General features: G+C 35.0%; 1 protein-coding gene across 3 annotated transcripts in view; it reads right to left on the reverse strand.

The window, feature by feature from the left end:
• The window catches only part of MFSD8 (major facilitator superfamily domain containing 8), a 34,359-nt gene continuing 21,328 nt past the window's right edge, over positions 1-13,031 (reverse strand). For all 3 annotated transcript variants that reach the window (XM_014839193.3, XM_044767259.2, XM_044767258.2), the window contains 5 exons: positions 10,594-10,702; positions 8,132-8,266; positions 4,411-4,514; positions 4,075-4,322; positions 1-2,030 (listed from right to left, as the gene is read on the reverse strand). In XM_014839193.3, coding sequence (XP_014694679.1) covers positions 1,824-2,030; positions 4,075-4,322; positions 4,411-4,514; positions 8,132-8,266; positions 10,594-10,702 — 803 coding nt within the window. In that variant the 3' untranslated portion in view covers positions 1-1,823. The remainder of the gene's footprint in view (positions 2,031-4,074; positions 4,323-4,410; positions 4,515-8,131; positions 8,267-10,593; positions 10,703-13,031) is intronic.

Consider the following 13,031-nt stretch of genomic DNA (forward strand, 5'->3'; position numbering starts at 1 on the left):
TTGTATGCATAATCTAAAAGAGCCGAACTATTGGAGGTAGAGAGTGGAATGACAGTTGCAAGGGGCCGGAGGGTGAAGGAAATGGGGAGATGATGGTCAAAGAGTACCAACTTCTGTGATAAGATGAATAAATTCTGGGGATCTCTTGCACGGTATGGGGATTATAGTTAATAGCACTGGATTAGATACTTAAAAGTTGCTAAGAGAGTAGATCTTAAATGTTCTCACCATAAAAAAGAAATGGTGATTATGTGATGGGATGGAGGAGTCAGCTAATGATGGTGGTCATCATTTTACAATATATAAATGTATCAAATCAACATGAACACCTTAAACTTACACAATGTTATGTATCAATTATATCTCAATAAAGCTGAAAAAAGCAAGCAAACAAACAAAAAGACACAGGGAGAAGAAATCCATCTGCAAGCCAAGGAGAGAGGCCTCAGAAGAAACCAACGCGGCCAACACCTTGATCCTGGACTTAGAAGCTCCAGAACTGTGAGACAAAAATTTCTGTTGTTCAAGCCAAAAAAAAAAAAAAAAAAACGAGTACAGCAAACAGTATAAAGTGCAGATTATAGTGTTTACACTCAAATTTGAACATATTTATAACTCGGAAAAGTATTTAGAAATATTTTTGCAATTTTTTATAATACTGATAATCCATATACATAGTTCTGTACTAGTTCCTTTTATCAGCATTCAACTTACATAGAGGTAGAAATGTATTACAGAGAGTATGACGTAGCCAGCTTCAAGTAAAGTCAGTAAATTGTTAGATTGAAGCCATTTTGCCTCAAATATTTATTAGCATGACTAGATTGGGGCTGTCACGGCCCATCCAAATGTAAAATTCTGCAGTTCTGAATAGCTATGCAGACAGAGGTTGAAAACTTGTGTCCTCCCTGCCACTACTGAGAGATGGGAACAGTAAGTAACGAAAGTGCTAGTTTTTCTCCAGAATTTAAGGGAGTTGAAAAATGCCAATAATTTTAATAAACCATTTGCCATTACTGGTTGTGTTTCTAAAGTGAATACCTGGGCTTGTGTTTCTAAAGTGAATTATGTATTAGCACTTGAAAGAAAAAGTAGCTAGCCCTACTGAAGGTAGTGAAATCCATCTTGATCTCTTAATGCTCTTTATTGCTGAAATATTAGTATTATTTGTACTCATCTACTAACTTAGGTGTTACTTAGTGAGATCCTGAATTAAAATAAGACAGAAGGTGTGTACTGAAAACAATGACTTACAGCAGGTAAGGCAGGATGGCAGGCATGGTAAGTGGAAAATTTAAGAGTCATGATTTTTATTTCATAAAGAAATAATAGAAAGTAATTTGTAATTGGTAATAATAGAAAGTGCATTTTTTTAATAAATAAAAAGTAGGTACTTTCAAATAAAAGTACCTATTTAGATAAACAATTTCTATGATTTCATTTGTTATAGGGAATTCATACAGAACTCTCCTTATGGTCTCACTGCATTGATATTCTCTCATTATTTTAATGACGCCTCTGCAGTTTGAATTGAGTACAACTTCACATTTATAGACTATTGTCCATTCACTGAAGAGTTCATGCAACCCAAAAAAAGATGTTATGTGAAGAATATTTCCTTTTTGCGATAAGGAAATTATGATCTAGAATGTTTTTCTATTATCTTACTATTCCTAATTACACATAGTCAACATATGTTCTTGTTATTCAAAATACACGATATCTGCAGCCTGACTTTTGGAAACTGACTCAGCAGTTGTCTAGCAGAGCCTCAGAAGAGGAAGCCCCACACAGCAATACTTTCCATCACAGTCTCAGCTAGGTTACTCTGGGATCCTTCCACGCCTGACAGAAAAGGCGATGAGTCTTCTGTAAACCACTCCCAGCAGTGTGATGGTGAGCACCACAAGTCCACACACAAGGCTGAACGCCCAGCGTGGGCCCCAGGAAGTGTACACCTGGCTGATGAACACGGGTCCAAGAATCCGTGCTGCACTTCCAGAAGCTGTTAACCAGCCCATATACACTCCCTGTAGGGGTGGGGAAGGGAGAAGCAGGTTGATATTCAAGTTTAGTTACTATTACCAAACTATGGCAAACTCACAAGAGTCATTTTCTCCATCTTTTATTTTTAAATTAAATATAAAATGCCTCTCTATAAAAATAGCAAATAATGAACAATAAACTTACTTGAGGATCATCAGTTTAGGAAAAATAAAAAGGGACAAACTTAATGTCTACTGAAGCCCTGGGAACAATATAATTTATTAATTTCTCTCTTAAGGCTAACATTTATTTTTTACTTGCTGTCTTCCAGACACTGTGTTAGGGACTTTATAAATATTGTTTCCAATTCTCACAAATTTCTAAGATTGGTGTTATCTCCACTTAACAAAAGTGGGAGCTGAAGCTCAGAAAATTCAAGTAACTTGTCCAAGAAATTTGAAACCATGTTTAGCAGACTCCACTGCACCACCTTCCACTATGCCACGAGGCCACTCCTCCAACTACTGTCCCCAAAACTACAACCCGTGCAGTCTACCCAAGAACGCACAATGCAGCATTATTTTTAATATCCCCAAACTGAAAACAACCTAAACATCCATCAATGGTGGACTCAGTAAATAAATTACGGTGTATTTAATGAATGGAATGCTAAGCAGTTACTTAAAAGAATAAGGTCTTATATACAGTAAGATCTTATAATGAGAATACATCTTACATGCATTGACATGGAAAGAAGGCTATGGCATATTAAGTAAAAATAAAAAAATTCAAGATGCAGAAAAGATTTTAGGTACATGAGATATAATATAGTCTTTTATATTTTTAAAGAAAGGCATGGGTGTGGATATGTTTGAATAATAGAAAAATGTCTTCAAGGGTACAAATGAAGTAAACTGTGGTTGACTTCAGTGTGATGAGGCTAAAGGGAGCCTTCATTTTCTGAATTATTCTAATTATTTGAATTTTGCTATAACCATCATGTATTGTTTTTATAATTAACAAGCTTTCATTCCTGACTTTGAAAATTTGAAAATACAATTTTATAGATTAAAAAACCCAGAAATTACCAAAATTTTTTACCTACTATTATAGCTTAAAAACACAGATGTTAAAAATTTTTCTTTGCTTTATTTCAATAGAGAAACACTAATTTCTGCCCTGAAAATGTAAAACTATCAGTTTAATTTTTAAAGAAGAAAATTTCATTTTGTGGCCATTTAAATAACTGCTACTAAAAAGAAGAGTCAGAAGTAAAACCCAGAAATAGCCTGAATGTGCAATAATAGGAAAATGACTGAATAAATGATGGTACATACACAGAATGGAATACAACGTCTCTGTTAAAAATAATTTTATAAAAGAAAATTAAATGTCATGGGAGAATATTTATCATATATTGTTATATATATATAAGAAAATTACAAAATAGTATCAATGATATAATCTTATTTTTGTGTTAAACACACAGATCCGTACACACAGACATAGATAAAAGACTGGAAGTGGAAGTACAATTTCACCAAAATGTTAGTAGTAATTGTTGCTTTGATATTTTTCTTCATTTTGCTTCTATATTTTTCTAATTCTTATATAATGAATATGGACATTCCTGTAATAAAAACTAATTTTAAAATATACATAGCTGTTGGACACTTGGAAGACTGTTGTGTTGTCATCTCTGGGTAATTGTCCCTAGGGCCATATGAAATTAAGCCTAGATCCAAATCCGCCCATCACTTTTTTTTTTGGTTCCCTAACTGTTGCCTAGTTTAAGAAGGAGTTTCAGAAATTTACGCATCAGGTATTTTTTCTATGAAAATGATTTTGAGCTCATAATCTCTCAGTTCAAGACATCTTTGAGTTCTAACTTAGAGCAGGTTTTAGTTAAATTTCAGCATACATTCCTGTATGTACTTTACAAAAGTTGTTTTTTTAAAAATTTAACATAGTGAATATGATTTAAAAAATCCCCTAAATCAGCTGGTGTAAAAATACAGAATGGCAGCAAAAAATGTGAGTACTTACAAGTATACTTTACATAATTGCAATGTCAAGGTCATGACTCACCTGAGGTTTGGGTCCCAGAATCTTTGAATATAACGTATAGGACATAACATTGCAGGATGGATAGCCTATTCCGATCAGCACAGCTGACGTGAGGAACTGGGCCAGGTGGATCATGGGTGTGTAGAGGCACCAGGCTTGTTCAATTGGGCAACCAGTTGGTCCTTCATTGTGATCGTCTCTTGGAGACTTCCAAAGAGTAATAATAATTTCCCCAAATGTGGCATTAGGGATTGAATTATTACGTAAATCTGAAAAAACAAAATTAGTACAGTGCATTACTTGTCAATTTTGGATGGATAACAGTGGCTAACATTACAGAATGATGTATGGCTATACCTTGCCACTGTATTTTGGGAAACTGATTTCCCCAAGGTAACAAGATAAAGAAGCCAACCCACACAACGATGAGTCCTCCCAGTAGAATAGCACGCTCGCCAATCCTGTTAAAGAACAGAAACTCTGTAATTTAAAAATGAAACGTTATAACACAGTTTCATTAATTTTATAATTTTAAAAACTATAACTAAAACAGTATCTTGATACTTTTAGTGATATACCAATTAACATGAATGCTAAATATAATTTACCACTAAAAGGAACCAGGACTCCTCTGAAAACTGGCTGATTTCAGGTCTGGGATAGAAAATGTATATGATGAGCCTGGACATCTTGTCATACCAGAGAGCACAGAAGCTATCAGTGACTACCAGGTCATGAAAAAAGGACTCAGAGCCAATTGGAAGATGCTGACCCCAAACACAATGAGAACACCAAAAGGAATAGTCATGACAGTGGACTGAAACACATAAAAATGTTATAATCTATGAATTCATACTACATTAAAATAAAATACTTTTGATCACTTTAGAGGATGTTAGGGAACTAACTCATTATTTTAAAAATCAATTAACAGGGGCCAGCCCAGTGGGATAGAGGTTAAGTTCGAAGGCTCTGCTTCAGTGGCTTGGGGTTCACAGGTTCGGATCCTGGGCAGGGACCTACACACCGCTCATCAAGCCATGCTGTGGCAGCATCCCACATACAACATAGAGGAAGACTGGCACAGACGTTAGCTCAGGGACAATCTTCTTCAAGCAAAAAGAGGAAGATGGGCAACAGACACTAGCTCAGGGTCAGTCTTCCTCACTAAAAAAAATCAATTAATAAAAGGAAATAATCACCCTGTCTTTCCTGTACAAACTAAACCTCAGGATACCCAAATAGTTGGTAGGAGGAGGGTTCTCTTTATAGGAAGTATTCCAGCAAATGAAGAAATGACAGAATTAAAATACCAGCATTTTGCAATGATCTATTAATGAATTAATGGATCTAGGGAATGATCACTGGCCTCTTACACATACACTACATTTCTCCTGAGGTAGGGACATACCACATATAAAGTATTCCTGCCAAAAAAATTGAGCTCAAATCTCATCAAGCTTCTATATCTAAGTACCAATTTTTGACAAATATAGTAGACACAGGAAAATGTTTAAAAGAAAAAAAAAAAACCTCAGGGATTCAATTCGCAAGATTCAAATGTGGGAAACTATAGGGCAAGTCTCCTGGTTTCTTCAGTTTGTAAAGGGAAAAAAAAGAGAGAGAGATGGAAAAGAAACCTACAGATTAAAAGAGACTTAAGACTTAAGACTTAAGAGCCTAAGTAAGCTGTGAAACAAAATAAAACAATTTAAAACAAATCAAAAAAAAATTTGAGACAGTGGAGAAAATTTGAACACTGCCTGGATATTTGATGATATTTAGAAATAACTGTAATTTTTTTACATGTGATAATGTTCTCATCATTAACTTTTACAGATATGTACTGAAATATTTATGGAAAACATGAAATGATGTCTGGGACTGGGTTCAAAATAATTCAGGCGTAGGGGACAGGGAATGTGGAGCAGGTGGAGGTGTCCAGGGGTTTACAATTGTTGAAGCTGGGTAATGGATATTGGAGATTCAGTACATGATGCTCTTTACACCTTAATCTTCCATAATAGGAAGTGAAATACACAAACAAGACCAAAGGCTTCCTAAAACAAAACAAACAAACCCAAATGCTTCCCAGCACCCTCAGAATACATGCTAGGCTTCACCTCTTTCCAACCTCATCTTCTCCCATTGGCCATTTCTCTCACGATCTGGGCAACCGGCCTTCCTGCTTGTTCCTTAAACACATAAAGCTCAGTCTTCTGGGTGAAGACACTTCCAGGCCATTGCATGGCTGGTCTCTGACTTCACCCAGGTCTCTGCTTGGATGTACGGTCGTGCCCCCTAATCCGCGGGAGATAAATTACAAGACCCCCAGTGGATGCCTGAAACAATGGATAGTACTGAACCCTATATACACTACATTTTTTCATACATACCTATGATAAAGTTTAATTTATAAATTAGGCACAGTAAGAGATTAACAATAACTAATAATAAAAAAGAATAATTATAACAATATACTGTAATAAAAGTTTTCTGAATGTCCTCTCAAAATATCTTATTGTACGGTACTCACCATTCTTCTTGTGATGATGTGAGATGATAAAATGCCTACATGATGAGGTGAATGACGTAGACACTGTGACATAGAGTTACGCTACTACGGACCTTCTGACTATGTCAGAAGAGGATCATCTGCTTCCTCCTTCTACCCAGTTGACCACGGGCAACTGAACACGTGGATAAGGGGGTACTACTGTAACTTCCTCCAACAGGCCTTCCTTGAGTACTCCATTAAAATAACACTTTCCTCTTTCTCGGTCCTGACCTTACCTCTCTTTATTCTATTCCTCTGCTCTATTCTTCTTCCTAGTACCTTTCACTACCTGACTTCACATTTGTGTTCACTGGCTTTCTCCTCAAGAGAATACGAGCTCTTTGAAGGTACAGAATTGGACAGTCTGTAAGAAGGCCTACCAGCAGAACTGCTCTGCTTCTGTAGCAAGATGTAATGCATTTCTATTATTTAACTTTGAACAGGAATCTACGCCTCTGTCATGTCTCCAGCTGTACCGTGGCCCTCTACTTGGCTCTATAAAGACAGGAGTCTTCGTATTATCCCTTGCAGCATCTAACCCCACACACTGACAATATGTGTTAATTGATTTCAGAACTTAAGTTCTAAAGTATTATGAAAGTATTTTAGGAATAATTAAATTGTTAGAACTGTCTAAATGCAACTAATGTCCTACCCCAGACTACATAAATGAGCTTAATTTTATATAAGAATTTCCCCCAAAGTGTGTTCTTTACAGTTGCAGTTTTACAAAATGCCTCTAAAAAAGCGTTCTGTGGTCAAAGTCAAAAATAACTCTGAGAAATGCTATATACTGTATTTGTCATTATGGTGATATAGCATATGTATATATATATGTAAGATTTAGAAGTTTAGAGTAAAGAAGTTTGGTAATTTTAAGCAGAATTTTCCAGACTTAACGACTGAATCTCTTTTGTTGCATAACATATATTACCACAGCACAACAAGGTTTTATGAAATACACTTTTAGAAATAAATAAAACATAACATAAAAAAGATACATTAGAAGACAATTATTCACTTTGTAAAGTATCCTTTTTTGTTAATGCTTTTTTGGTGAAGAAGACTGGCCCTGAACTGACATCTGTTATCAATCTTCCTTTTTTTGTTCCTCTCCAAAGCCCCAGTGCATAGTTGTATATCCTAGTTGTAAGCCATTCTAGTTCATCTATGTAGGATGCTGCCACAGCATGGCTTGATGGGCAGTGTGTAGGTCTGCACCCAGGATCTGAATTGGCAAACACTGGGCTGTGGAAGCGGGGCATGTGAACTTAACCACTCGGCCATGGGGGTAGCCCTGTAAAGTATCTTGCTTTACCAAAGAATATGCCATATGGTATAGAAATTTCATGCTCCCTTAATAAATTTTAAATCTGTTTGCAAACGTTCAAGGACTAAAACTAATACATAATGAGAGAAAAGCTTTAAATCATTTTACTAACATTCATTTACATTGCTAGCTCTATTTCATTTCACTTTAAATAAAGAGATTTGAAACAAAGCCAAAGACACATAACTTACTTTTTGGAAAGTAATTTAATCCCCATGAAAATAATAACTGCCTCAACTCCAAGAGCAGCAAGTATTATCCCACCATATAACACAGCTTGTTCTCGAGTCCAGGCATACATATCCATTGTTAATGGAGTAACGATGCTAAGAAAAACAAAAAAGAAATTATTCTTATTTTATTAAAATCATAGTCATTGTTAATGAAAGTTGAAATAGAAGCTTTAATAATGATACCGACACATTCAAGAATTTGAATCCCTTTTAACAATGACACCAGATCTACATAAACAAAAATTTTAACACGTTTTAGGCACATTTTGTTACATGCACAAGCTACTAAGTTTGGCTATTTGTGTTTTTATTTCTTAATATTCATTTTAATTATATAAGTAATATATCCACATTGCAAAAAGTTTGAAAAACAGGAAGAAGAAATAAACCAACTGTACTTCCTATCATTCTAATATAACTAAATAATCATGGTTATATTTTGATTTAAATTGGTCTCTTTTCAATGAAATACTGTAACTATTATTGTTATTAGAACCTTCTGGCATTTTTTCTTTTGCTCAGTCTCTTCCTGTTTCATCCCTATCTTGGAATATATGTATTTTTCTTCCACTTCTGAATGTCTCTCTTCCTTTACATTACTATCTCTCTCCTTCCTTGCCAAGCTTCTTTTCCTACTTTCTATGGCCTTCTGTTTAACTGGCTACAAAATAGAATTTAAATATATTTAAAATATTCATTCTTAAAAAAAAAAAGAATATGGCCACTTTTAATTTTAAAGTCAGATGAGCTGAGGTGGAAAATAGTTTGATGGTTTCTTAATAAATTAAACATGGAATTACGATATGATCCAGCAATTCCACTTCTGGGTATATTCTCAAGAGAAGTGAAAGCAGAGACTCCAATAGATACTTGTACACCAATGTTCATTGCAACATTATTAACAACAGGGAAAAGGCAGAAATAACCCAAATGTCCATTGACAAATGATGGATAAACAAAATTGGTATATACATACAATGGAATATTCTTCATCCATAAAAAGTTCTGAAATTCTGACACATGCTACAACAAGGATGAACTTGAAAACATCATGCTAAGTGAAATAAGCAAGACACAAAAGGACAAAAGTTGTATGATCCCATTTATATGAAGTACCTAGAATAGGCAAATTCATAGAGAGAGAAAGTAGAATAGAGGTTCCCAGGGGCTAAGTGAGGGGTAATGGGGATTTCTCATTTAATGGGTGTAGAGCTCCCGTTTGGGATGATGAAAATTCAGTTCTGGAAATGGATAGTGGTGATGGTTGCACAACATTGTGAATGTACTTAATACCATTGAATTGTACAATTAAAAATAGTTTAAATGGGGGGCTGGCCTGGTGGTGCAGTGGTTAAGTTCGCACATTCTTCTTCGGCGGCCAAGGGTTTGCCGATTAGGATCCTGGGTGTGGACATGGCACTGCTTGGCAAAGCCATGCTGTGGTAGGCATCCCACATATAAAGTAGAGGAAGATGGACATGGATGTTAGCTCAGGGCCAGTCTTCCTCAGCAAAAAAGAGGAGGATTGGCAGCGAATGTTAGCTCAGGGCTAATCTTCCTCAAAAAAAAAAAAAGCTTAAATAGTAAATTTCATGTTGTATATATTTGGCCACAATCTAAAAAATGCCCCTCAAATCAGATGAGCTGAAATTTTCATATATCTCAATAATTTTAAAATAAAAAAATCAAGCAAACCTACATGTACTGGCATTAAAATGTTATAATGTATTGGTAAGGGAATAAACCAAGTTGTCAAATGATATTACATATTCTATATTGGTTTAATAGACACACACACATGTACACATATAGCAATACTTATAGTTGTATAGAAAAAGTGTTAAAAAAATACACACAAGTATTAGCAGTGGTTAGCTCCAGGGAAAGTGGATGTGGAAATACTGTTGTAAGGTTTGGAATATTTATAACAAGAACGTACTGTTTTTATAATATAATTGAAAGGCACTTTAAAAATAAAAAGCCATATGATAACTAAAGGTCAAAAAAGCCTAAACAAGGCAGAGATTTTGTAATATACATACTAGTTTTTTTCAGGATTAGAGCTTAAATAAGTTAAAATTGACAGACTGAACCCCATATACATAACTAGGGAATTATATAGCTTAAAATTAATTAAATCATGACAATAAAGTTTTATAACTACATTTGCCATAAATCTCAGAGGAAAGGGGGAAGACTTGTGAAAGAGATTCCTTAAGGAAGTAAGATAAGGTAGTAAGATTACAGAGAATTAACTGCATTCAAGTTAAAAGCATAAAAAAATATATATCTTTTACATGATGACAAGAAAAATATGCCTTACATAAAGTTTTTGAGAAAATCTATATGCTTGATTAAAGCAGTCAGAAATACAGGTTATTGACACAATCTGATTTAGATGAAGACAGAATAAAACTTACGTTTCAAAAAGGGCAAAGATAAATAGAACCACGAAAAACAAAACATTGGTGGACGCAACAGCAACTTGATCAATATTTCCTTGGGGATCCTGAACTTCATCTGGACTTGCTGGAGCAAACAGGAGAAAAAAATTATATTACCTACACATCTAATCTTTCTTACAGCACTAAAATAATATAGAAATTATAAGTAACAAATTCTATGACTAAAGATTGAAAATCATTTTTAGGCTTCAAAGCAGTTTAAAAGTAACAATGTATACGACAGAAATAATTTTTAAATAGCATTTAAAAGCAAAATGAACTTTCTTCCCAGAAGATACACTTCAATTCCATTATCTACAGGAAATACTCAGATTTTCTATTTGGTGTCTCTCAATCCAAAATAGGGATGTATTTTATAGAATTCTACAAAATGATCTCATATGAAATACATTTGCTTTAAATTTCACTTTCAGGGTTCTTTTCTTCCTTATCTAAATCTTAAATTTATAAAGACTTCATGAAGACCTCAAGTAGTTTATTAAATCAGTTCTCAGTTCTATGATTCACTTCAATGGATATCTATTTTAAATTTCAATGCTATGAGAAATTAGTAAATATCCTTATGTTATCACAATTTTTTAAAAAGTCCTTATGTTATCATTTATATTTTTGCAAAGAAATATATTCTGCAGAGAACCACCAAGATTTGATGGTGGTTTTATAAATTAGGAAGGCAAAGAGAGTGTATTGACTTTTCCTGAACTATGTAGTCAAGCTACACACGCAACACAGGCTCTTCCTGATGTGTGAAGACACATACATCTACTTACATACAGCCATCATGCTATTTTATAATTTACCCAGTTTACTCAGAGTAAACTCGGTAAGTAATACAAGAATGTGCTCATTTATGCTATCTTTAAGTGTATGTGTAGCAGCAATAGGGGACAGGACGTGACGTTCCTAAGACACACTAAGTTTCTATAATTTTTTTCATAGCAGTGCCTGCCTTTGTATCTCAGGATGCCCGAGAAGCAGTTCCTTCTCTTAAAAATAAGCGACATTTGGAAATAGTCTGCTATACTTGGGGGCAAGTAAGCACCCTAGACACTCAACATAGGGCCATGACCTCCCTTTCTAATCACCAAAAAAACTGGTCTCCTTGGTCCAGATCCTTTTCTGGGGTAGACTCTGGTCCTTCTTGGCCTTGTATTATTTTGGATAGACCTCCTTGATTCTCAACCACCACCTAGAAGCCAGTCTTTACTCATTTGAAACAGATCTCAACGTTGCCCCAAGTTAGACTGGAGTTTGCTTCATATATGGTTAGTTTCCTGCAGCCTCCACCCAGTGCTGGCTTCAGTGGGCGAGCTCAGAGATGCTGCATCCTAGACTGTGGGGTTTGACTAGGTATCCTAATTACAAGAATTTTAAGAAAAAGACTACATTAATATATTGATTAAAATACTATGTAATTGGAAATAATCCTACCTCATGATAACATCTTTAATAAGAGGAAAAAAACTGATATGTTTTATCTAAACATTTATTGAAATTTAGAAATGATTTTTTTTTCCCTGAGGAAGATTCACCCTGAGCGCTAACATCCATTGCCAATCTTCCTTTTTTTTGCTTGAGGAAGATTTGCCCTGAGCTAACATCTGTGGCAATCCTCCTCTATTTTTTTGTATGTGGAACACTGCCACAGCATGGCTGGTGAGTGGAGTAGGTCTGCACCTGGGGTCTGAAACTGTGAACCCAGACTGCTGAAGCAGAGCGTACAGAACTTTAACCAATCGGCCATGAGGCCAGCCCCCTGCCCCCGCAAAATGATGTTTGTCTTATAAAAATTATTTTGAAGTAACTAGAAATCTTATGAAAGAAAACAGATCTCTCCTTTCTAAACTCTCATTTGTGCTTTGGAGCAGTGCTATCCAACGGCACTTTGCCATGATGGAAATGTTCTTTCTCTGTACTGTCCAATACAATTAGCCGCTTGCCACAAATATCCATAATTAAACATTTGAGATGTAGCTAGTGTGACTGAGGAATTCCTTAAGTATAATGTAATTTAAATAACTAAATGTGGCTAGCAGCTACCATATTGGACAGTGAAGCTCTAGACCTTTGCTACTCAAAGTGTGGTTCGCAGACCAGCAGCATCAGCTCAGATGGTAGGTTGTTATAAATGTAGATGCTTAGAGTCTCACTAGGTTTGCCAGACTTAGTAAATAAAAATACAAGATACTCAGTTAAATTTGAATTTGAAATAAATAATAACTTTAAGTATGTTCCATACAATATTTGAAATTTAAGTATAAGAATGTTCCAGGAAATATTTGGGACATAGTTATAATAAAAATTTATTGATTGTCTATCTGAAATACAAATTTAACCTTACCCTCTTTAGCTTGCTCATTCCTTTATCTGATACGTCCTTTAAGGTAGCATTC

The sequence above is a fragment of the Equus asinus genome, chromosome 3 (genome assembly GCF_041296235.1).
Source record: "Equus asinus isolate D_3611 breed Donkey chromosome 3, EquAss-T2T_v2, whole genome shotgun sequence".
Classification (NCBI taxonomy): Eukaryota; Metazoa; Chordata; class Mammalia; order Perissodactyla; family Equidae; genus Equus; species Equus asinus.